The sequence below is a fragment of the Notothenia coriiceps genome, unplaced genomic scaffold (genome assembly GCF_000735185.1).
Source record: "Notothenia coriiceps isolate Sejong01 unplaced genomic scaffold, NC01 NC01_scaffold00037250, whole genome shotgun sequence".
NCBI lineage: Eukaryota > Metazoa > Chordata > Actinopteri > Perciformes > Nototheniidae > Notothenia > Notothenia coriiceps.
Genome location: NW_011369951.1, coordinates 14,158,177 through 14,185,063, shown reverse-complemented (window position 1 = coordinate 14,185,063; position 26,887 = coordinate 14,158,177). Strand labels below are relative to the sequence as shown.

Sequence of the window (26,887 nt, the reverse complement as noted above, 5' to 3'; positions counted from 1 at the left end):
CTCCTCCTCCTCCTCCTCCTCCTCCTCCAAAGCATCCCGCTCGCATTCCTGCGATTATTTGTAAAAGTTGGATTCTGTTGGTGTTCAGCTGGATGTGCTTCTAAGATCTTATTGGTTCTCTCTGTGGCTGGACTCGAAGCAAGAAGCTATCAGATATTGCTTGGAAATGTAATGTCCCTCTTTGCAAAGCCTATCCCGGCCCTCGATGCTGTCCAGATGCCCCTCCTCTTACGGGGAGAGGCTATTATTAGATCCCTTCATTTGGTGGCATCATCAGGTACCCTAACCCTCCTTCAGCTCGGACAGAAACCATGGCAGGCTGAACCCATCCTGTGGCCGAGCTGCAAAGAGGAGCCCCCCCCCCACTGCCATTAGGCTGCCTACACAGGTCTCGCTACAAGTCCAGGAAATAATGTGCACAAATGATGTTTCCTGCACTCCAGGATATTGTTTGGGAACTTTTTTCTGCTGATCTCTCAGCAGAACCTAAAGCATAAGAAAGGATTGACACACTTTCCAGAAGGATTTGGCTGGCAACAGACTTGGTTTTCCTCAAAGTGTTTCAGGCCTGTTCTTTTGTCAATATTGTGTCATTTTAACCAGGAAATACTGCCCCATAGAGAAAGAAGCACAAATATACAAACCTTGATAACACATAGCACTTCAATCCAGTCCGTATGTGAGTTCAAATATGTTGCTGCGGTTACATAACAGGGGGCAGCGATACTAACCAGGGAAGAGCAGATTTATTTGGAGAAGAAGTTCAGAACCACCAAAGCCCTTAAGAATGAGCTGGATCACATTCCACAGATCAGCTCTGTGCACAAATGTTCTAAATGATGTCATTGGGATTTGCCCAGAATTCAATTATTATTGCTAGCTTGTCTGTACTGCACATGATAGAGGACACACTTAAACTGCCACATAATTATTAAATATCATTACAGCAGTAGGAATCAGTGAATATGAGAATACTTTCAATGTCTATAAAACATTTTAATCACACTTTTAATCTGCTTATAGCACTCTATTATTAGGTCAAAAGTCCTCGTGAATATTCATAATGCTTTAAGACAATGAACATCATACATAAAGCATTTTCTAATGATTAAGGTCATGTGTCAAAATAATATATTTGAAATGCTGGTCATTCATTAAGCTTTAGACTTTTTTACATACCTTAAAAAAAAAGACTATTTTAAAATGAATTTTAAGCAGCTTGTAATATATTATATCTGTCTATTCCTAAGGATAGATAACAGATCGAGCATTATAATGTTTCACAACAATGGGAATTTATTATTGTACTTACAAAAAAAGAGTCAGTGAGTGAGCAGTATTTATAAAGTATAATGATAAAAGTCATCAGCAAATGCATTATGTGTTATTTTTGTTATAAAGCTGTATTCATATATTTATGGGTGCTCATAACTATATGACAGTGCTATAAGCAGATTATAAAGTATTATAAGTAGGATGCATAATAGAAATACAAATTGCAAGTAAATACTCCAACACAAGCCAATAAGCCATATAAAACAGTGGTTGAAGTCTTTCCCTCCACTTGCCTTTTCCGTCACAGTTACTGTATTGACAGAAAACTGGCAAACAACAAGGTATCACACAGTTGATACAGATTGTATTTTGGAAATCTAACTACTGGAGATGTCAAACGGTTATTCTAGTGAAGAGGAGCATCATAGAGGGTGCAGTGAGGACGTATTTCTGTAGGCAGACCCTTTTTGCAATTGCAAGAGCTTCCTCAACAAAAAGCAATGAGATTTCTCCATTGGATTTTGTTATATGCAGGAAATAATCTCTGTGGCAAACACACGTTTATGATATACTGCAAGATATGCTCCACATATTAACACCACTTTTATAATAGAAGCGCAAATGCAATCGCCAGAAATAAGCAAATACAAATCTTGCTCCCTCTTTACTTCACCTCCGCTAAGCTAAAAGTGGCTAATGTTCGACATGATGACGTTTAGAAGTCTCAATTAGCCAGTTGATAGTAACCAACATTTTTGAGACACGTAAAAAAGCTTAAGACATCGTGTGTTGACCACATATCTTATTTCAGGAATCATAACAAAAAGTAATTTAAAAAACATCGACTTCAAGACAAGGGAGCTCGGAAGTGCTAAAATGCTATCTCTATTAATGGGTTCACAAGGTAATGATTTATTTCTCCAAAAGAACTTCATATGATCGCCTCCACACACGTCACTCTTATCAACTCCTAAAACATAATCCGCATTGACAGATTAATCTGCTAGGGTTGTCCCAAACATGTTGTGAACACACTGGAGATTAGGGATGACCCGCCATACTCCTCATGCTTAATCTGAGGCCATTTGTTTAGTTTTACATCAAATGATAAAGGTGATTGTCTGTTGTGTTCTGTACATTTTGAGTTAAAATAAAACGAAAGGCCTGTTTCAATAGCACAAGAGCTGGTTGCAGTGTGAAGAGAGTGTGGACGTTGGATCAGTTTTATAGTCCACATGCTGGAGGATAATGGGACATTTTAAAACGACACATTTATTTCTTATGCTATATATCTGAATTGATTGATATCAGGCTCTACTGTGATGTGATCACTGCTAAAAGTTTAAAAGTTCATAAAAGATTCAGTTTCTGTAACTCTTGCAAAGATCAGGTCTGAGGTTTGTATTAGATTTTCCTTCAAACAGCCGTTAGTGTTAAAAAAAACGGTTTAAAATCTGCTTCTCTGTGAACGCCTATCTTCATCCAACATCCGTCTTCCTTTTGAGGCTTTTACCACTGATTGGCCGTTTCTCAATGTCAAGTAGAGCTGCTGCAGAGCCACTATTTCAAGTATACTACGTCATCGATGCATGTTAAATGCCCAGCATTCGGCGCCACTCGATGACGTAATATACTTGAAATAGTGGCTCTGCAGCAGGTATACTCGACATTGAGTAACGGCCATTGAAAGGCTGCCAATAGAGAGCCGAAGTCCCTCCCTTTCCGGTGGAACTCCATGGGACCTTAATTCGGAAAGATTATGTATTGAAATCAATGGCGAGAGAAAAGTTATCTTTCAGTCCCGTTTGAATTGTGACATGAATTACACATATGATGTTTGTCAATCTTAAAAAATCTTTTCCAAGTAAAAAAAGTCACAGTTTGTCGTAAAACTTTGAAGTTACACTTATTTGTGTGTGAAACCGCTCAATGAACTACATCTCTGGTCTCGCACAATACACGTCACCAACACCAGAATGAGGTGAAAAGTATTAAATGAGGTGGAAATCATTACAGTCTGGGCATGTTGAGAGCTGCTATTACACAAAAGGGGAGTTAATCGGTTCCGTAAGCAGTGGCGGAGCTGGGAGTGGCCGTGGCCACCCCCAGCTGAATCCTGGCCACCCTATTGGCCACCCCAAACACCCTCACCACGGGGGCCCAAACAATCTTAGAACATTAAGAAAAAAATTGCACTTTCTAGCAGAGAGTGAGAGCATGTTAGGAGCAGGGATGCTAGTACTTACTGTGAACCATGTCTCAACGACTCACAAAGTCAGGCTTTCAAAGAAAAGAAAGGAGAGAAAGACAAGAGAGAGGGACTAAAGACCAGAGATGTAGTACATTGAGCGGTTTCATAAAAAAAGTGTTACTTCACAGTTTTACGACAATATATATTTTTTTACTTGCAAAATTATCTTTTAAATTGAAAAACATCATATGTGCAGACATGGCACAATTCAAACGGGATCGAAAGATAACTTTTCTCTCTGCATTGACTTCAATACATTCCGAAATAAGGTCCCATGGAGTTCCACCGGAAACGGAGGGACTTCGGCTCTCTCTGCTTCCGTATTGGAACCGTGATTTGTTATATTAAAGGTCACACATCTTGAATGGTTTAATACCAGCAGGTGTTTCCACAGAGATGGGGGATGCTGGTAAATATGCCACCAACATTTAGGACGTATTCATCAGGAGGTGCAGGGTCTGCCTTTGCTAGTCAATTCAATAAGGGCTTAACCCTCTAATAACTGTGTCTATAAAATGTCAGAATAGCTGGTTTTATTCAACGATTTCTGACATTTCATAGAAAATCGGTCACAAATTGTGTCCAACAATTGATTTATAATACAAATAAATGTAACGTCCCATGGATGTTAAGTTTACTAAAATATATGACAACAAAGCATCAATTCATTAGCTTAGAAACTATCAAAACAAATAATTGATTATTACAAGTGGTTGCAATTTGTTTTCTCTCAATCGATTTATTGTTTAAATAGTTACTTATCAGACGTTTGGCAGCCACACCAACAGTAACATTTAACCTGTTAACCTACATTACTAACAATATTTGGAAAATTCAAGCAATTGACTGATCTGTGAACATTTTTTAAACAATGTCCTAATCCTTTTATTATATCAAAGTTTCAAGAAGCTTGTCTAAAGTCAGGCCACAATTAGCCAGAAACAGATACTTCTCTGTGTTTTACAAAGTGACCCAAAAACAGCAGCAGGGGGGTGTGGCTGTCTATAAAGAGGAACACACACAGATAAGCAGGGGCAGGACTCACCTGCTCTCTTCACACTCCTTATCTGCTGCCAAAGGAGTGAGAAATGCCCCCTGGGAATCAGCGGTAAAATGAAACACATCGGCCTTTGAACATATCATCATTAATAACTTAAAAGGTGTGACTTTAACCCAATGTTAATTTATTGTACATACAGTATGTGTGAAAACTGATGCCAATAAATAAGAGTTATGCCTTCTTTCATTGGAGTACCTGGAGATTATTTACTAAACGGCTACCGAACAACCTCTCTGAGGTGCTTCCAACCTGAGTGTCCCCTTACAGTGTTTGTTTATAACTGTTGAGTGAACACACACCGGTTTAAAGTTCAGCTTGATGAAGAGCAAACCGAAGGATTTACAAGAGACTGCTGGCCAGCAGCTGTTTGAAGCAGAGAGGAGTTTATCTGTGACGCAGACAGGAAGAGTCTCTGTTTATGGCAGCTCGTTGGTCATAAAGCATGTGGAGGTCAGACTGTCTCACTGCTGCTCGAATATGAAACACAAACAGAGTGGGAGGGTTACTAAAAATGTTGTCCGTTAAAATGACCTGTTAAAAAATGTTATCAGTAACCTAATCACAGAATTAAAGTAGCGTAATAACTTTTTGTCTTCCTTAATGTCAAATTAGGACAATAGAACATTAATATCAATAACATAGCTTTACTGAAGCGTATTCTGTAAGACAAAGGAGCAATGTAACGTCAAAAAAATAAAAATAAAGATATTTTAAATAAAAAGATTATCCACAAAAACGGCCTTTCGATTAGCATTTTCAAACATTAGTCAACAATGAAAGTGCAAGACACAAACTAAAGTTTACAAAGAACAAATACAGGTGCGCGTTTCATAATATTTGGTACTTTATTTAAAAAATGTATTTTAGAATTGTAATCCTGCTCGTAATTCAATTATTTTAAATTGTAACAGTAATCCGATTAGATATTTTTTCTGTAACTGCAATGGAATACAGATACCGTTTTTAGTATCCTGTCACATGTAATCTGTTACTCTCATTTCCTGCTCACACTTAAGAGGCTAATATTAAAATAAGTGTAATAGAGTCAGACTGAATGTGATGCAGGTGGAGAAAACTGTTGCCAACACTAAAGGTTTATTACCCAACATGCAACTGCAATAAAAGTTTCCTTTGTAGACTTCTTATCTGAGCTGCTGCTGATAAACTATAACAGGTCATAAAGCACCCAGCCTGAATAAATGAAGTTCTTTCACACTCAACAAGAAAACTTGATGTTACATTACCAACTGTCTTTATTGCCCGCTTGTAATGTATCGGGATACCTACTGAAAAACAGCGATTTAGTCAACTTTAAAAACACAAACTATCACACACATACAGAACTGTATTTGTCATATAACAATCATGTTAATGCCTCCAGAAATAGGGCTACGCAATTAATTGGAATTGTATCGAAATCACAACATGGACTTGCTCGATGTTCAAACTGCAGGAACCACAATATTGGTTAAAGGTTAAATATATGTTAAAATAACATTTGAATGAGATGCGGAGATATCCGGGCCTCCAAATAGTATTCTACAGACTAAACAACACATATTTGTGAGGAAAAAAAAAATCAAATCATGATCATTTTAATAAATCTTTCGATGCTAAAGGGAATAATAATGCTAAAATGATCAATCCCTCCTATAGTGCAGCCGCTATATCAGTAATTTATTTCAAATCATGCAGCCCTCTTCAGAACACTGATACACTTCTAAGTATTCCACTGAAAATGGAAAAATACTGGACAAAACAAAAAGGGAGAAATAGATACATGATCTGCATTAGACTGAGTGACCACACTGCAGAAGATCAGATGAAACGGATCCAAGTCACATCAACAAACACCCACAGGAAATGTAATAAAGCACTCAGCGGTGAGATCATCGCTCCTCCATGTATTCCTGTTTATGCTGCTGTGCGGCACATCCCTTGCATTTGCAGCAAAAGAGAGTTACTGCTGTACAAAACACTCTGCAGAGCCAGTTTACTCCAAACATTTCTCATGTGTGACACAGGGCAGCTGCTCACTACCTCTTCTGCTACTATTTTAGATTTGTGAACATGAATCAGACCTTCTTCTCTTTTCCTCCACTGCAGAGGAGCAGCTTGAATTTGCCTGTAAGGTGTCAGTACAGTATTTAAAGATATAGAGTCAGAGTACGTAAGTTTATGTAGTACAGCCCTCTCACAGGGCCGAGCACACACTAGGGGTGGGTGGGGGGGGATCTTGGTGGTGGGTATGAAGTGTTCAGCATCAGAGCATCAGGTCTTTCTCCCCCAGAGAGGAGAAGCACTGCTCCACGCTCTCCTCCGACACCTCCTCCAGTGTGGACGGGTTCCACTTGGGATTCTGGTCCTTGTCAATCAGCACTGGAGACACAAAGAAAATCACAACGTAAAAAAGAATCAAATGATGTCAAGCAATGCAGAATAATATTTAATGATTCTTTCTTAACCCTTTAAAATCAATAGTGCAAGCCGTGTTAAACTATGCTAAACTGAAATTCACTGCAGTGACTTACCGGATCGCACACCTTCATAGAAGTCGCAGCCTCTCTGCAAAACAACAAACACTCCCATGAGACTCAATCCTCTTATGGTTTACTCCAGCAGATGAAATAATAGCTCATCTAAAACAGCTGTGCTATTATCATCATCCAGCTTTGTTTTTATATTTTTCACTTAAAAAAGAAAAAGTAATCATTATAGGAAAGGAATGGGAGAATAAGCAATTTCTCTGCCAGTTAAGGCACCGGAATTGCATTCATTAAAAGATATAACTTTGCATTAAGAGTTTAATGTCAGTATAACTGATATTAAAGGGACGGTTCATCCCAAAATCATAAATACATTTGATCAATTCAGATTAGTGTGAGTCACTGAATGTTGGAGATATCTTCCAGTCTGACCTCTCAGCAGTATAATAAAACTATACGGCACTAAAGTTGTTCTTCTCAAAAGCTTCATTTTAAAAACTGATCAGCAATGTCTTTATCTAGAAATCATGATCCAGTTACTCATGATAATCTGCAGAGATTGTTTCATGTAGGAACTACTTTCTTTCTACCAAACTACACTCGCCAGTGAGGGAGCCTCTGAGTGGTGCTCTTCCTGCTGCGAGGTTATACAGTAAAAGGAAAATATTTCCTATTTTAGAATGCTCACAACAAGGTGTTATGATTAAAAACAATGATCATTTGGACTACAAACAGTATATATTGGATAATTGGGGCGACTGTGGCTCTGAAGTGGTCGTCTTTCAATCAGAAGGTGGTCGGTTTGTTCCCAGCGTTTGTGGTCAACATGTCGATGTATCCTTGGGCAAAATACTGAAACCCAGTTAATCCCGCAGCCTTGAGCAGGTGCACTGCTCTGTGAGAGGGAGGTGTGAACGATGACTGGTAGTATGTGACGCGCTTTGTGGGGTCGTAAAGACCTGATAAAGCGCGATGTAAGTACAGTCCATTTATCATTATCGTGAGTAACCGAGTGATGACTTCTTGATTTTTAAAATCTAATGTTTTTACACTTTGAGTTTACAACATGCACTTCATATCAGAGCCATCACTGATAACAAACTTTAACGGGTCATAAAAGATCCCTTCAATAAATAAAGTTCTTTAAAACATTTACCAAGAAAATGAATGTTACATTTACAACTCAAGAACAAGAAATAATTAACCTCTACGTTATTACTGACTGTATGTGCATTGAGTTTATATTAAGATTTATAATTGTATATACATTTAAAAACTTTAAGAAAATGGTGATGGGATATTTGGGGGGTAGATTACAATGCTGTTATGTTGTTGATTAGTGAAAATAAAATTACAAAATCAATAAATATAGAAATAGCACTAGCGGTTATATTAGAAATATGATTTTCTGAAATGTTTGGGTGACTGTACCTTTAAAATGATTAAAACAGACATTTAAACGAAAATAAATGCAAATTAATACGTTAATGAATGCAATCATTGGCCAATCCTACCCAATTATGAACGAGTGAATGAACTGGAAATGAGTGTGTTGGGTTTTACCATGCAGGCCTGGCTCAGCCTATACTCCATCACCAGCACGTCCTGCAGGCTCAGAGCAGCCCCCGCCTGCAGCTGTCTGTAGGTGATCTTCAGGGAGGTGGGGGACATCCTGGACAGCGTCTGCAGGAGGAGACACTTCTGTGTTAGAGACTCAGACAGAGAGGTGGTGACACAACTATAATATAATATACAATAATACTGGGGAAAGAAGACAGAGACAGCTATGAATGTTTAATGCACAAGGCGGGGCAGTGAGTCAGTGGTGTAGTAGTAACTGAGGAAGTGGGTTTATAATAAATATTTGATGCCTGAGCTGACCCCCCACTGGCTCTTGTTCAGAGTTTCACGGTTTGAAAGAAAACAGGAAAACATGTTTGTTGAACCCAGCTGAAGGGAAGCAGCAGGGGATTTAAGTTAAGCATCAGAACAGTTCTTCAACATGAACATATTTTAAATATTACAGATCAAATAAACAGAAAATAAGAGATACCAGCTGTATGATTAATCCTGGAGTGGGTGGAGGGGGTGGGGTGTAAGCTGGGGCATGTGCACTGTTACATAAGATGATACGCCCTTCTACCAGGTTACATCTCAACTGAGTGAAGACGATGTGATAAACTAAATCAGAGAAAAGCAGAATCGGTAAAGCACCCAGTGTCACAATCTAAATTGACCAAAAGTGTAATAGAAACTCCTAACTGATATTGTCGTATCTTATGGTTTAAACTTTCATATGTATTGAGTTTTTATGTGTATATTCAACACATACTAGCTTGTGACTTTTGTAGCCCAGAACGGTGATGGCCGACAGGTGCAACGCACTACAACGGTTCAGAACATTCCCATTAGGAAAGACATGATGCAGTTTAATAAACAAATCAAATAAAAAAACTGTGAGCGCTTGGTGACATTTTGGGATTATAACGTTGCACATGTGTTCTCAAGCTGGTGATTGTTTTCTAAGTGCTCCACAAGTGCTGTGAAGTCGGTGAAGATGTTTCTTCTTTTGCATGTTTTGGAACATTTTTTTTTTTTTATTCGCTTCGTTTCTGAAACTGCAGCGCGGTTCTCCTAAAGGAAGTGTTTTGGCCGTTGTGGGGCGTTTGCACGGGTCGGTCTATAGAACAGAGGAAGGAAAAAATAATAAAAGAACGAAAAAATACCAAAAACACGAGATAAACAACAAACAAAAATTCAGCAGTCATGGTTGCCAGTGGCCATTTTCAGAGGTTGTTTAGTTGTTTCTCATTCTTACCGATAAGGTTTCTGGTGGGTCATTTCAAAATAAGCATTGCACTTTTCACCCTCAACGAGTAAACATGTCCAAGCATGAAATCTGTGTCAGTGTCTGTTTACAGTAGGACAACATGAAATGATAACATTATCCTTTTGAACACTTGCACACATTACTTATGAGATAAAAAGCATATTTCTTTACATTTCCAAAAATGTAACATTAGCAAAGGGTAATTACATTATCTGTAAACTGGTCATTGTTTCGCTATTACAGCTTGAAAATGACACGAGTTCTGAATATAAATCATCATACTGTACCTTTGCCTGTGTGTTAGCGAACTCTGAGCCCTCTGCCTTCAGGTTCTGCACGATGCCCTCCACACTGCTGGAGCTGAACAGCCTGAAGGGGGGGGGGGGGGGGCATCAAAAGTTTCCTCAATAACACATCTTCCCGCTTTCAGTGTCTTATAAGTCTATCCTTAAAGCATAAGGCCCTTTAGGCAATAAACCTGCAAATAGTCCCAATCTAACAAAGTATTTATTATAATAACTGTAGAGATAAGTATTAGCTCAATTGTTGTCAAAAAAAGGATTTATATTATATTTCAAAACGAACATGAGGAGGGTTAATTATCTGTAATGAAGTCAAATAAGCATCTGTGAATGTAGAGCAATATAAGTGATGAATATTTAGGTGTTTTAAATGCATATACCGTCATGTACAGCCTCTGGTGTTTCCTATATTTAAAGTTAATAGTATAGAAATAAATACAGATATTGAATGAAAACCAAACCAACAGCTCACAATAGTCCCAGAGTAACAGAGAAGAGGAACTGAAGCCTACCTGTTAATGTCAGACATGTGCTGCTCCAACACGAAAGGCTTGTCAGCACCCAGAGCGCTCTGTGGAGAGAACCATCATCAGACATCTGCTGCGAGGCGTTCACAGGAAAACTCTGTGCCTACTGAAGCTGCTCTGGATATTTGTAGTTGAATGTCAGTGGTACACGTGTTAGGGTTCTGACCTGGTTCTGGTAGGAGTCCAGCACTCTGGAGATGTCTTCAGCAGAGGGAGACTTCAGGTCCACCAGCTCCTTCTCCAGCTCCGGGATCTGTTCAAATAAAGGCAGGACATTTTATAAATCTGCATATTTGTGTGCAGTGGACTGTGTTTGTTTTTACAAACAACTAGGCTATATTCAGTCCATCATTTTAAAATAAAATATAATCACTTCTGTCTCCAAAAAACACAGATGGTGACGTCCAAAAGGCCCGACTCGAGACTTTATGGCAGCCCACAGTCCAGTCTGGACTCTATATGAACTCTTTTCTCTTGTTTCTCATGTTTTGCATTACAATTTCAGCCTCTGTACATGACTTTGTTCAATTCTTACCTTGAGACCTTAAATCTTTTTTTTTTTTTAAGGTTTTGAAGCTTGTTTCAAAACAATGTTATTGGTTAACTCTCAGGAGGGCTTTTTTGTTAATAAGCTATGCTTTCTTCCATCCAATTAAAGTTCCTTTATTTTTACATTTATTTTCCTGAGCCTTAAGATGAAAAAAAAAGAAGGAATTGTGTGACATCATGGTGACTACAGTCAATACTTCTCACTGAGGAAACTCTTTGAAGAACTGACTAATCCTCTTCAGAAATGTCAGAATTTCTGAGCTATGGGGAGAGGGACAGTCCAGTATACATAATTGTTCTATACATTCTAAACACATATCAATTCAGTTTAAAGTCCTACACAGGCTTCACTTCTCTAAAACCAAGCTAAGTAAGAAATTCAATCTGTTTCCCCCATTTGCGACAGATGAGGGTCGTTATCACACCTATTTTGGCACTGTCCGGTACTGAATAATTTTTGGTGTGAAGTATTTGATTGGCTTTCAAAACAATGGAAAGTAAACATTAAACCGGACTGTAAGTTGGCAATATTTGGTTGCTCTGAGGAGACAAGAGGCCTCCCCGCCCATCAAAGGCAGTCGCTCAAAATTGGTAAGATTGCAGCTAAAAAATGTATTCTACTTACTGGAAGTCTCACAAGCTCCGTGCTTCAGGAGATGGCTATCCAAAATGATTTCCTCTGCTAGGATGGAGCAAATTCGCTTTAACAGACTGAATTCACAGGATTGCTTCATTAAGGTGTGGAAGCCGTTATTTTACATTGCTTGAGGATAATTAATAATTGAATTAAAGAGCTCTGCTGCTGCTTGTATTTTACTTACTCTGTAAAGACTGCGTAATTCTTAATTAGTGCGAATGCTGTTTACAGCATTCCACTATAGTTCTTCGAATTCAAATTTTTTATACTTTTTGAAATATTCAGCTTTTTAAACTCTTTTTTTAACATGTAACTCAATGGGAGGAACCTTCAAATCCTTCCACATACTTTTAGCTATAGAATCCATTCCAACTTTAACATGGTCACAAGACCTTCAGCTATAAAACTTATTTTTCAGATCTTTTATACATTTTACACTTTTTGAGATATTTAACTTAGTTTGGAGCTTGGTAAAGAGGCCTTCTTCAGATTTTAACATGAGTGTGTATTGCGCAGCTCGTTAAGGCTTAGAGTGCGTGATGTCACAGCTAGAGTGGAGGAGAGCTTGAAATTCACCTTAAAAACTGCCATAATTCCCAAACCCTACACTCCTTGGACATCATTTGTTGTGAAAAACGTAGGAAAACCTCTCATACATTGAAAAATTAAGAAAAAAAATTAAACAAAATGCCTCCTGAGGACATTAAGTGACAAAAACGTTCAACATGTCTCCATTAAGGCCCATTGTACATCAAGCCTGATCTGTCCTCAGAGCAGCAGCTTTAGTACATCTGCCAAAAATGCCACATTATCGACCCGAAAATACACAAAAAGCAGATTCCGACGCTTCTCACGGTCCTGACATCCTCCACGCATTGTCATTTTACGAAAGCAGCTACCGTTTTTAAACTATAGTTAGAAATGTAAGAGGTTTATTTCTCATTCAGAACAATGGAAAGGCTCTCCTTTCACAGCACATCTCCATGGAAACCTTTGATCTCTGGGCTCACGTACACAGGTGTTTGATAACGTCGTCACCATGGTAACCTTCGATCTCTGGGCTTACACACACAGGTGTTATGATTAGGTGTTATGATTAGGTGCTCAGCACAGAAACAAACACAGACAAACAGACTGGAGTTTAAAGACTGTCTGAGGCCCCGGACCCACGAGGACTCATACGGTAAAACGCATACGCAATCGCAAAAAAGTCTTCCGTTCACACGCATTCGATTCATTAACATGTCCGTTCACACGAGACCGCTGGAAATGCTGGAAACGCTGTAGTACATATGCCAGGCCTGTAAGTGGCGCTGCTGCCGCCACAAAATACACCAAAGCAGCGAAGAAGACCCCGGAGCATGGTCGCCCTTCTGTTTATTCTCCACGGTGGACGGCGTGTTCTCCTGCTATATATCTCTCCGGTAGTCCACCAGTAGATGAAAAACACCCACCTCTCCGCCTCTTCCAAGGGACGAGGGAACTGTGCGGCAGAGTTTCCGTTATCATTTTTTTTTGCCGGTCAACATACAAAATTAGAAAAGTGCCGGTCAGAGGTCTTCTTTGTTATTTATTGAGCTTTAAACAAATTGATAACGACTCTGTTCTCTGTATAATAATTAGTGGTGCACGATAATTATCGGCCCGATAATTATCGGCCCGATATTAGGAATTATGACGTCATCCCGATAAACCCGATAAAAGTATTAATAGCCCCGATAATATAAAATATATTTTTTGGGTAAAAGAAAAGAAAAAAATACTGCGGTGTGGGTGGATTGGGATGAGGGGTGCTTGTTTTTCACTCGGCTCCTCCCATTTTGCCAGTACTGTGGTATTAGTGATTTAGGAAGAGGGGAGTTTTTCACAAATCCAGCGCTCCCTAACTCATGCCTGGCTGTGACGTAAATGGTGTGCGGCCGTGAAGACAGGACAGTAAAAAAACATGTTGTCGGTAGTATGGGACTATTTCCAAGTTTCAGAGTTAGATAGTTCGCTTGCTATTTGTATTAACAAATGCAATGCGGAAGTTCCACAAGGAGGGAAAAAGGCAACGAGCTATAATACTTCCAACCTGATTAGTCACCTGAAACATCGACATCGCTACGATGGTGTGTTAAAAGCGTACGAAGACGCCTGCNCGGCCAGCGAGGTAGCCCGAGGCCTGAGCGAGGACGCTTAGGGACGCTTAAACGGGGCTACCCCGCTGCAGTGGAAATGTGCCATAATAGATGTTTTAGACTAAAACATCTATTATGGCACATTTCCACTGCAGCGGGGTAGCCCCGTTTAAGCGTCCCTAAGCGTCCTCGCTCAGGCCTCGGGCTACCTCGCTGGCCGTCCGAGGCCGTGGCGCATTTCCATTACAGTTTAGGACCTGGGGTATTAACGCAGTGTAGGCGGGGCGATAAGGGAGAAAAGAAAAACTGAAAGTAAACAATGGCACATATGGTGTTAGCAAACAATAGCTCTAGCTAAGGCTATCTGCCTAGGCTATCTGCCTTAGCTAGCTATGTAGCTCTTCGGGGCTCCATAAAAGCATGGGTTGTCGAAAATTAATGTAAAGATAAAATAGACTTCTTTGTTAGAAGTGAGCGTACCTTGACGCTAGGGATGATCTCGCGCGCGATATTGTGACGATTCTCTCTGACCAATCAGCAGTCAAGAGTGTTGACGTCACTAGTTCAGCCCTGGCCCTGACCTGATAGAACCACGATTTTAAGGGGCCGGAAAAAGAGGGAAAAAGTACCGGCTAGCGCTAGCCGGTGCTACGCTATATGGAAAGGCCACCAAAAACTGGCCTGGCCGCTTGAGGACGCTTAAGGACGCTTAAACGGGGCTACCCACTGCAGTGGAAATGCGCCATTAGAAAGCTGCAGCTGATTCAGAACGCTGCTGCTCGAGTCCTCACTAACACTGAGAAAGTGGATCACATCAGTCCTGTTCTGAAGTCTTTACACTGGCTTCCTGTGTGTCAAATAATTGATTTCAAAATACTGCTGCTGGTTTATAAAGCACTGAATGGTTTAGGCCCAAAATACATTATGAAAGATCCAGAACTCTCAGGTCTTCTGTGAAGGCTCTGCTGCTAACATGGAGAAGCAGCGTTCAGTTATTATGCTCCAAATATCTGGAAAAAACTCCCAGAGAACTGCAGGTCCGCTACAACTCTTACTACATTTTAAGACTTTTTTCCGCTTCTTTTAATTGAACTACTCATATCTTACACTGCGCTGTATAAAACCTGTGTTATTCTATATTAGCTGGATCTATGTTTATTATATTCTCTTTGCTTTTTAATGAGAGTTTTTTCCTGTTAAATGCCATTTTATTAAATGTATCCGCATTTGAATTGCCGTGTGTTGACAGGTGCTGTATAAACTTGCCTTGCCTTACTGTAGGGTGGGAGAGACTTTGAGTGAGATGTCACACATGGAAGTTTTAACGGTCAGCTCAGCTCTATGCTTCCCCTCGCCCTCACTGCGCTCCTGTTATCCACTCCCCCTCCCGTCCATGTCTGAACATGTGAGACACATTAGAGGGGGAGATCTAGAAGGTGCTGGGGGCCCATCCCTGCGTGAACCTTCTCGCTTCCTGCTGAAACCTCATTGCAACTGCAGAGAGAAAGAGTCAAACAGATCAAATCAAGCTTTATTTATACTAAACGTCTGAAATTGTACTTGCATTACAGCAGCTTCATCAAACAAGGACACATGTTGTTTTTAATGTCTTGTAAACGCACTGTTGAGGAACCTGCGATCAAATTATTTTCATAAATACACAACAACACCGTAAAACATGCTCAAAGACCCTCAATCGTACATTTGACCTTTGTATTTACAGTATAGAACTTTTCATTCTCAAAGTGAACTGCTTCATAAAGCAGACACGTAGACAAGCCTCAGGCTATAGGACTGCTGCTTCTTCTTATCTTATCCTATATACATGTCTTAAGACTCCTGCATTACTTGTTCACTTTCATAATTCTCTGCATTATTTAGCAAATTGTATTTATTTACTTTTACTGAAATGTAAATAGTTTACTTTACCTCAATTACTTGCACGTTGTTCTTGCAACATAATCTTGCACTCTGTTCTTCTTGCACTATTTTTATTGTTTTTTTTAATTTGTTTTATTGTTTAATGTCATATATTTAGGATGCATTGTTGAAGGAGCCTGGGACTTAACATTTTCATTGCCATATCTACACTGATCATATAACAATAAAGCCTTTGAATGTTGAATTTACAAATAAAAGAAACAATACTATCTCCCCACAAAAGTAATAACCAGAGTAACACATAGCTTTGTGAAAGAAAACGTAATACCAATGTAGGACTGAATAAAACTGGAATAAAATGAAAATAAATAAATAAAATAACAAAAGATTATAAGTAACCTATAGAGGGAGGATTTCAGTCATTTATTTTACATCAGTTAGCATACCAGGAGCTGTATGACCCAAGCCCAGGTCAAGGCCTCACCTCTGCAGGGTCACTTTTGAACTGCTGCTCTGCACATCAAGTGTTACTCATCCCCCCCACCTCACAGTGCCTCAATTCCTCGCCCTAATTTGTATTGCATTGCACGGGAACGCCTGTCTCTATCTGAGTGCCCTGGTGCTGTGCTGCTGTAAACCTGACTCTCCATCTGCACTGACAGGCTCCAGGACTACAGGCCCTGGAACACTCTGCAAACATGTGCTTCATTAAAAAAAAAGCTGCACAACACCAGGCTGTGAATCATGTCAGCAGGGAGTCTCCCTCAGTCAAACAACATTTTGGAGGTGCACTCACAAAACCCTCTGTTATATTCCTGTAAAACATCTCAATGTTGATACACCTCAATTGTGGGAGCATCCAATATCTGTCAGACATGCTGGGATTTGGATTAAACCAAATTACTGTTTGAAAAACACAAACTGAGCCTCAGTGGGAAAAGCAAACATGAGATTAAACATGTCAACAGGATGAGTGTGATACTGTAGCTGTACATACTTTTAAATGAGTGTGGCTAATGCGGCTGCTTGTTCTCCATTCCGACAAAAAAAAAAGAATCCAGAGAGAGGAGTAGAACCCAAGGTCGTTCAAATAAAAGATTGTCCAGACATCAGGTGCTGCCGCGCCGCATCCCCTCCCTCCTCCTCCGCTCTCCAAACACTATCCAAGCGGGTTGACTTGCACGTTTGTGTGAGAAACAAAATTATTTAAAGTTGCTGCTCCCTGTTTCTGTTTCTGCAGCATGAAGAGCTCCACACCAGATTGCAAAAATAATCTCTGTGGGGGGGGGGGATCCGGGCCGGCAGACGGGCTCCCTGTTGCCTTCACCCCGGTGGAGAGGAGCTGCTCAGCGGAGGGAGAGGTCAGCTGTGATCCGGCTGCATTCTGACTGTCTCTCCGGGAACTCCCGAAGCTGCAGCGGCGCTCAGGAGGAGGAGAGTCCGGCCGCTGCGCACTGACACACGTCGGCTCTGAGGGAGCACCGCGGCGGACTGGAGCCACACTGCCACCTGGCGGATTTACTGAGTCCGCCAGGTGGCAGTACTCAGTAAGTACTGCCACTGCCACCTGGCAATGGTTATATGCGCCTCTTATAACCATTGTTCTTAAAGGTGGGGTAGGTAATTCACTTGAGAAACACTCTTTGTCATATTCCATGGAATGCTCTTAACATCCCGATAGCAATGAATACATTTAATGCTTTGACAATAAATACATAAGAAAATGTGTTTATTCAGATCTAAGCTCTTAGGTCCTTAACTGTAGGCCTACTCATCACTCTGGCTACAAGAGTTACACATTTTCAGTTAAGTTTTAGGTTCTGTATATTGCCTTTACTCTCTTTAAACAGCTCTCCCATTATGTGTTTAGTTTGCTTTTATTACTGGGTATATTAGGCTACTTAATTGATCTTAGAAATGAATAAATGGATAGTCCAGGTTGCAATATAACGGCTATCATTCACTCAGTGTCTGTTGTTTACTAAGTTAGTAAACAACAGACACTGAGTGAATGATAGCCGTTGGTAACTGTTTACTAAGTTAGTAAACAACAGACACTGAGTGAATGATAGCCGTTATATTGCAACCTGGACTATAATACTAAGTAATACTAAGGTGTATTGGAGCTTAGCCAAAGAGAACACATAATAAACTATACAAGCGACCGCTGAGATGCAGTCACATTGAATGCCACCATCTTTATGTTGTGAAATTCAAAAGGTTTGAAAAACAAGAGAGTATAAGAACGTTGGAAATATCATGAAAAAGTCTTGGCATAGTATGTCAACAAATAGTGTTTGTAGTAATACATGAAATAAAAAAGTATACATTTGTATAGTATGGTAAAACTATCTTTAATAAAAGTCAAAGCAAATAATGTTGACAAATCTATTGTATGGTATGTGGAGGCGTGTGGTGAAGTGGGTTGTGCGTTGGTGTTTGGATCAGGAGGTCACAGGTTCAAACCCCACTGCAGTCAGCATGTCGTTGTGTTCCTGGGCCAGACACTTCACCCCAAATTGCTCCTCTGGGGATTGTCCAGAGTATTGAGTATGTAAGTTGCTTTGGATAAAAGCGTCTAACATGTAATGTAATAATAAAGCCAGAGTAAAGTATATCCTATATGTTGAAAATATCATTAAAACATGTATAGTGTAGTGTGTTGAAATGTAATTAAACGGACCAAAAATGAAGAGAAAAGTCGAAGTATAATATGAAAGTAGATTATCATGAAAAAAAAGTCATGGTATAAAAATGAAAAATAAAAAACCGTGGAAAAGTCATACTATGTTACATAGTAGGTTGTAAATATGATGCATAAAGTTATAGTATAGCATGTCAAATGATGTTGAAAAAGTAAAAGTATAGTATGTTTTGAAAAGGTAAATTAAAGTCATAGTACACCATGTCAAATTAAAGACAGTATGTATGTATAATATGTTGGTAAATAGGAACAAAAACATTATAGTACTAGGTAAAAAGTAGAATATTGAAATGATCATGACAAAAACCTGGTATTGTTTTTTGAAAAAGTCATAGCATATAATGTCGAATAACAGGAAGAATTTAAAAAAGCAATCATATAGAATTTTGAAAATATCAGGAAAAATGTTACAACATTTAAAAACATTTGTACAATATTAATTATTTCTTTACATTATGTATTTAGTAGCCTTTTGTACATTCAGATGTGTTTATAAGAGTAAATGGTTTATCAATCCCTTCTATCAATTTATCTAGCCAAGTGTTCGAAGATTGGCTCTGTTCCTGACTGTATTTCATTTCTCCACCCATGTTCAGGTCGCCATGTGACTGCTTGTTGTTGATGATGACAGGTGTCACGATTATGTGTCCTTGCCACACGGTGGCGCTATCCTCTCATATTCTACTGCCTGGTTTCACCAACAACGATTTAAACAAGAGGATTAAGGTTTCTTTATTTATCGTTGCTGATTTATTTTTTAAATCCTGAACATGGAAGGATGCATCTGTTTCGAATTGACATGGGCCAATAATGGTATAAAAAGACTTGAAAGGGAGTTTACAAAAATTGTAAATGTATGCATGTGTATACGTGTATACAAATAAAAGCCCATCCACAAATCAAGAAACATAACTATAAAATAGAAGAACATTTGAATAACAATTTTGAAGAAATACTATAACATTATGTTTATAAATTCAAATAAAAGCTCTTAATAAAATGTATTTCCATGTACATGCTGGTCCAGCCGCACATGCCTGTCCTCAGAGTTCACTGTTAAAACACTTTTGACACAAACATTTTAGGTTGTATCTTTCTCAACGTGCGAACTCAAACACGTATTAGGCTACACTCTAATCCGAGTATGGTGCTACTTCCATTTATGAAGTCCACATTTGGTTGTCTGGTGTTAATGTGTGGTGATGTAACTCCATCAGGTTCATCTAAACGTTACATATAACGCAAACAGTCCGTGGGCGCCTCTCCGCTCATTGCGCAATCCGTGCTAGAAAAGTGAATTTGTGTATCTGCGGACACGTGTTGCACATGCTCACAGCCTCCATCCCTTTATGGTTTGACAACGAAAAAAAGTGTTCATGTCAGTCGGTTAAAATTCATTGTTGCCTGTCCAGCCAATCATAGTTTTTGACGACACAAAAGAGGCTAAAGTTGGAGTATAAAAAGGTGTGCGCTGATAAAGTATGATGCCTATCATTGTGGGACATTAATCCACCCCAGTCCGCTCGCGCATCAGGTCCAGCACACACCCAGGGATCCTTTTAACTCAAACACCTAAGAGACAATGCATCTGTCTCAGATTGTGCTGTATCTCAGCCTGCTCATTGCTTTGGGTCCAGTAGTTCTGAGTGACCAAGAGCCGCACCAGCAGCCCTCCGCCTCTAACCCGGAGGACGCGGAGGACGCGGAGCAGTGCGCCACCTGCGATGTCCGGCAGCAGATCAAAACCATGAGACTAAACGCGATTAAATCTCAGATTTTGAGCAAACTGCGGATGAAAGAAGCTCCGAACATTAGCCGAGACATCGTGAAGCAGCTACTGCCCAAAGCGCCGCCGCTGCAGCAGCTCCTCGACCAGTACGACGTGCTGGGAGATGACAACAGAGAGGTGGTTATGGAGGAGGACGACGAGCATGCCACCACGGAGACGATGATGATGATAGCCACTGAACGTAAGTCTTTATTTCGTTGGTTTTTTTGAATAATAAGAAGGACGCGCTCAGACGTCTCCAACATGGGATTTACACACGGGACTGACCGCACGGGAGACACAGTTCATTTTTAACGCGTAATTTCAGCTGATTTTGATAATAAAAGTGTGCAAGTATCAACATTATCTATATTTGAAACTGTTGTAAGGGTCGGTGCGTCATTACGCCAGGTCATTACGCGCACAAATGTCAGGGTTTTAAAACTGTAACAGCCCACTTCTAGAGTTTAAATGTCGTGTTAAGAATGTCTATTTTCTGTCTGTAAAGGTTTTTCTGTCTCTTTCTTTTCTGCAGCCGAGTCCGTCGCCCAAGTGGATGGGGAACCAAAGTGCTGCTTTTTCTCTTTTGCTCAAAAGTTTCAAGCCAACCGCATAGTGCGCGCTCAGCTATGGGTGCATCTGCGCCCTGCGGACGAGGCGACCACGGTGTTCCTGCAGATCTCCCGCCTGATGCCGGTCACAGACGGGAGCAGGCACATACGCATCCGCTCCCTGAAGATCGACGTGAATGCCGGGGTCAGCTCTTGGCAGAGTATAGACGTCAAACAGGTTCTGGCAGTGTGGCTGCGGCAGCCGGAGACCAACTGGGGCATCGAGATTAACGCATTCGATTCGCGGGGAAATGATCTGGCCGTGACCTCCACAGAGCCTGGAGAGGAAGGACTGGTGAGATAAACTTTAATGTACATTGAACTGTAAGATTGTGGTCAAGTTTGTTTTACTTAAAGGGATAACAAGCCGTGTGTCTCATCACCAAATGTTATATTTACTGCTGTAACAGATGAATTAGATCTGGGACCAGATCATCAATCGCTCATTTCTAAAAGTCCAGTTCTAACTCTGTTTAAAGAGACATTTTGGATTCTGTATCTTACTGCCCTGAGGCAGTAGTGTGCAGAGAGGCTTTGCAGAGTCAGCAGGTGGTTAAACATTCATGCATCTCACTGCTCGGAAAGGGAATCAAGATTTAAGACTTTTGAAAGCTGTTAATCAACACAGACTCCATGCAGGTGCACACCTGCATTTGGACACATGCCCGGCCCACAATAACCTCAAATCTTATTGCTTGATTACATACAAGTTCACCTGCCCCCCACATTCCTCAAAGTGTTCTGTGTGACTGTGCAAATCAGACTAATTGCCAGCACAGACAGACACACACACACACACACACACAGACAGACAGACACACACACACACACACACACACACACACACACACACACACACACACACACACACACACACACACACAGTTGCTATCAATGACAAACACTTATCATACAGCTCAAAAGCTGGCACCGGGCTCTGGGGCAATTAGAATACCTCGACGGCTGTGGCTAACCAACCATCGTATGATTTAATTTCCTAAAAAAGTCAAAGTTTCATAATATTACCGTGCCGTGTTTGAAAACCAGCTGCCAAAGGGCACCAAAGTAAAAGATGTAAAATTAATGCTGTCACCCGCCTTCCTTTTCTGCAACCCAGCTGATGTCTATTCACACATGATCTCTCGTTTTTAGCAACCGTTCATGGAGGTGAAGATCTCTGAGGGCCCCAAGCGCCTCAGGAGAGACTCGGGCCTGGACTGTGACGAGAACTCTCCCGAGTCCCGCTGCTGCCGCTACCCGCTCACTGTGGACTTTGAAGACTTTGGCTGGGACTGGATTATTGCCCCAAAGCGCTACAAGGCCAACTATTGCTCCGGGGAGTGTGAGTACATGCACTTGCAGAAGTATCCGCACACCCACCTGGTGAACAAGGCCAACCCCAGAGGGACCGCAGGCCCTTGCTGCACCCCCACCAAGATGTCGCCCATCAACATGCTCTACTTTAACCGAAAAGAACAGATCATCTACGGCAAGATCCCTTCCATGGTGGTGGATCGTTGTGGATGCTCTTGAGTTGGAACGGAGATCCTGGCGAGAAGGACGGGGGACGGCACAGCTCAGTCCGCCCTCCATCTTCAGACTTTTTGACACAACCAACCCACCAGCTCCAATGCTTTCCTGCAGAACACGGTGCAATAGAACCAGATTAGAAACAGCCTGACCTTCGGCAGGGCAGCGCTTTCACACCCGCCACAGCTCTTACTTTTCTTTCCACCCCTTGAAATCTTAGCCATAGAGGCTTCAGGTCAAATGGCTGTGGAAAACACACACACACACACACACACCTGCTGGACCTTGGAGTGAATGTAGAAAGGATCAAAGTTATTCAAAACTTGTTTTCCTCTGTATTCTGTGCTGTCCATTTATATCCACATGCCGACAGATTATACTCATACGCCATCCACTCCACTCATACAAGCTGTTAAACTCTCTGCTAAGCTGTGTGATGCTCGATAATCATGTTAGAGTAAAACTCTTCACTTTTTAAAAGTTTTTGGAGACTTTTAGAGTGGTATTTCATTCTGGTGGAACACAAAGGTTCATAGGAGTCGATAAAAATATGAAAACTGATTCTTTTTATAGCCTCTTAAATAACCCTGGTCAAACATTGCAACATAAGTAATTTGGAAAATCATCTTTCTAGCATAGGATCAAACTTAAATGTGTTGTGGTTGACCATTCCTATAAACAATGTTCCACCTGTGTGAAGCACCACTAAAGGTCTCAACACGTCTTTGTGTACAAACCCGACCAAGGAGTGTTCTTGCTCAGCATTATCTTCACTCTCCTACACAATAGCCTGACCTGCCCGACACACTTGAACTATTCTGATTGTAAATTCACATGACTGGACAGGAAGGACTTGAACTGAAGGCACAATGAATGCAGCCTACAAATAAAGAATGTGTTTAAGACAGAGGAAATGAGATGTGTGAATTTTGAGATCATGCTTAAACTCTGTCTCACCAACAACACAGTTTGCACTATGGCACACCAATAGAAAAAATTGGTTGCTACAAAAGTTGTAAAAACTGATTTTGATATGTTTGCTCATTTGTATTGTATACATATGCCATTGTTTCCATAAGGAGTTGCCTTTCTAAACCACTGTTGGTAAATGTATAAAACCACAATCTAGCAAGATGAAAGATGTAATACAGAAACTCTATATACTTGTTTTAACAAATAAAGTTTATGCTTGTTTGTTGAATACGGCTTGTGTGAGTATTTTGTTCCTGCGTTACATTCAGAAAGTTAGAGTTTTAAGGTTATAGTGTGGAATTTCAGGTACATTTAGTTCAGTATTCAGTACATCTATGTTCCTAGAATATGTGGAGAACAATGGGTTCTTAATTTCAGTTATGAAGCATACAAAATATGAGATGACCACTTGCAACTATAAAACATTAGAAAACAATTAGAATGAAGTTGGTTTTGTTCTAAACTGGCTTCAGAGATAATTTTTTATCATTCTGCTGACTTTGATTATATCAATACTCGATGTTTCAGTATCGGAACACAACAACCTGTAAACGAACATCGCAGCACACACTTCTCACACACCAGCAGCTGGGAATCTTTATGTCTTCTACAAATGGGTGTAAACTGATAGGAAGGCAATGTGTGAGTGTGTGCACTTGATGGGTTGGTGTGTATGGAAAAAGTCAAAATACATACACACCAAACACTGTCAACCTGACTACACCTGCACAATCCCATCAACATAAGCCTGTTTTGTCACGGGCGCAATTCAGACCAATTCCACTGACTTTAGTTTTTAACAAGTGAAGGGATGTTGGAAGTATTGCTGTCTAATGAGAGGATGTGAACTCTGGTGCGCTCTGACAGCATGACCTATTCGACTGACGGCCTCATTGAGGCTTGACTTCCGCCCAGTAGAGGGCGAATTGAGCACTGCCCCTGAGAGCCACTTCCTTTCCTGCTGAGAGCTGGAAAGCTGCCACACCGATCGGCCTAAGCAGAGAGCAGACTGCGGGCAGAGTGGATCCACAGAACCTCTCTCCCAGGGGGAAGGTTTCTTGGGTTCTCCCCTTTAATGCTTTTTATTGACAGAGGGGAATAGTGTCTGAAAGGATCTTTAAATGAGAAAAGCAAAAGTTTAATATCAAATTTAATGTAGGTTGTATAAATCATAGTAGATTTAGTAGACGGGACCAATTTAAACAGTAATCTCCATTCTCATCCAACTGTGATGTCTCCATCTGCAAACTGACATGAACGTTTTATAAATCTAAACATCTCCAACAGTGTCCAACTCTTAACTTTCACGTTGATACTATGACATGTGTATTGAAAAAAGTAATTAAAGAGTATGAAAGTGCCATTAAACTGAGGTACTACGTATAAATGTAAATTCAATGTCAATGTTATAGCCAGACTTCACTTCTTGACTTTACATTTAAATGTAACAGCTGCTTATAAATACAGACACCCGACGGAAAGGTTTCAAGCATCTCTGCCTCTTTAGAGAGTGAGATGTAGCAGGAACAAAGAATGTCTGCAATACATAAGGTTTATTGTGATGTGCCTATCAGCATTGTTCTTTTTACCTCCGCTGTAAACAGCATGCACCAGTATTCAGTTTATCATGCCCAAGTGCATCGTTTCATTCTGTTGTGTCCTGCAGATATGGCTGCTGTTGCTTGTTTCAGGCTGCTTCTTGAACAGGAGCTGGGAAATGTTTTGACTGAGCATCGCTGCGTCTGTCAGGAGTCGGACCCTGGAGGACTGTATCCGCCAGCGACATTCCACCTCTGACAGGTGAGGAAGTGAGAGTGAGAGAACGGGAAGAAGGATGTTAGGGGGTAAAGGAGAAGTCCAAGGCAGCTGGAGACCTTGTTATTGGAAAGGGTTCCTGTTGCGCAAAGTTAATAGAATTTGAATGAATTGAAACACGAATGCTCATTAAATGACACAATATAGAGCTGCATAACAAATTGTGATAATTATATGAAACTGAATTCTGGTTATTTGGTACTAAGTAGACCAAAAGTTGATTTACCCAAATAAATAACTAAATAAAACATGTTGTAACCCGATTGCATTTACACGAGGTATCAATACGTACCTCCGGTGTCCTCGTTGAGATCCTTTTGATATCCAATCTCTTTGTCCGACTCCAACAACCAAGCGTCACACCCTTCTAGTGTTTATGCAGGGCAAAGACAAATTGTTAACACTCAAACCTCGATATTTCTTGCGAAAAAACAAGACTGGTGTTATCAAAAAAATTAGGCAATTCAGCAAGGATTATCACGGTCATCAGGAATCATCCTCTGGGAACAATGTAAAGTACATTTGACTTCAACGTTAAATGTTCATCCAATGGTGGCAATAGATGCAAAGTGAAGGGATCTTCACAGTCACCAGTATTCATCCTCCAAGAACTTGAACATCTGTAGAACATTTCATGGCATTAAAGCCTTGCTTACTTTTGCTTACTCGTGCTGTGACTAAGCAGTACACAAGAGAAATGGGTCCCAGGTTAATTTTAGGAAGGTCTAATAGGTCTCTCAAGAGGTCATGTCTGTAGGTCAAGACACCTGACAGATTATTTGAGCCTTTCAAGAGATGTATCCTCTCTACGGGCCTTCCCAGAAAATGACGTAAAAGAACAAGGAATAAAACAGAAAATGTGTCTTGAAAATAAGAGAGAACTAAAGGTCAAAATTATTGTTTGAGTGTACTTGTTTTTATAGGATCTTAATAAACAAAGCAGTTGAGTTGATTATGTGTTTATCTATTACATCAGACTGTTACCTAAAAAAGGTGGTTCACTTATTTTTCTGCTGTGTTTCACTTTATCTCCTATCAATATTGGTAATATGTAGGCCAGGGCTATTCAATTAGTTTGGAACGGGGGCCGGTTGATGAAAATGATCCAAAGCAAGGGGCCGGGAAAACGATGGCTTGAAATATGAGAAATCATATTAAGAGCTTCAGATACAGTAAATACTACAACAGCATAGTGGAGTGCATATTGCGTTTAACTAAATCAAACAACATAGCCCCAAGGCCTTTATAGATCTAAATGGCAAGTTCAGAACTCAGTAGGCCTACATGTGAAGCTAATTTAACCATCAACATGATTTCATTTGATTTCATTTAGGTGAAATTATCTAATCATTCACGCAGAGATGTGGAGAACATTATACTCCAAGGGCCAGTAAATATCACCCTGGGGCTGGATTTGGCCCGCGGGCCGCCAATTGAATAGCCCTGCTGTACAGTGTGCCTACACTGTCTGATAGCAATGCTGTCACACTCACTCAGAGATGCTTTCATTTTCACTTTGGAAGTTCATTATTTTTCATTGAATACATTTTGAGAAACATGTCTATTTAA

The 26,887-nt window shown here is 40.3% G+C and overlaps 2 protein-coding genes across 2 annotated transcripts in view; one reads left to right on the top strand and one right to left on the bottom strand.

Annotated features, from left to right (window-relative positions):
• Window positions 1–5,811: 5,811 nt before the first annotated feature.
• LOC104967351 (3-hydroxyisobutyryl-CoA hydrolase, mitochondrial-like) overlaps window positions 5,812–26,887 on the bottom strand; it is a 28,123-nt gene continuing 7,047 nt past the window's right edge. The window contains exons 3-9 of the mRNA XM_010796760.1: window positions 15,501–15,507; window positions 10,898–10,984; window positions 10,717–10,775; window positions 10,190–10,271; window positions 8,636–8,755; window positions 7,118–7,151; window positions 5,812–6,965 (exon numbers count right to left, since the gene is read on the bottom strand). Coding sequence (XP_010795062.1) covers window positions 6,850–6,965; window positions 7,118–7,151; window positions 8,636–8,755; window positions 10,190–10,271; window positions 10,717–10,775; window positions 10,898–10,984; window positions 15,501–15,507 — 505 coding nt within the window. The 3' untranslated portion in view covers window positions 5,812–6,849. The remainder of the gene's footprint in view (window positions 6,966–7,117; window positions 7,152–8,635; window positions 8,756–10,189; window positions 10,272–10,716; window positions 10,776–10,897; window positions 10,985–15,500; window positions 15,508–26,887) is intronic.
• Window positions 20,136–23,726, top strand: mstnb (myostatin b). Its single transcript, XM_010796413.1, has 3 exons — window positions 20,136–20,592; window positions 20,926–21,296; window positions 22,154–23,726. The coding sequence occupies exons 1-3, from the start codon at window positions 20,205–20,207 to the stop codon at window positions 22,532–22,534; spliced, it is 1,140 nt and encodes a 379-aa protein (XP_010794715.1). The 5' UTR covers window positions 20,136–20,204; the 3' UTR covers window positions 22,535–23,726.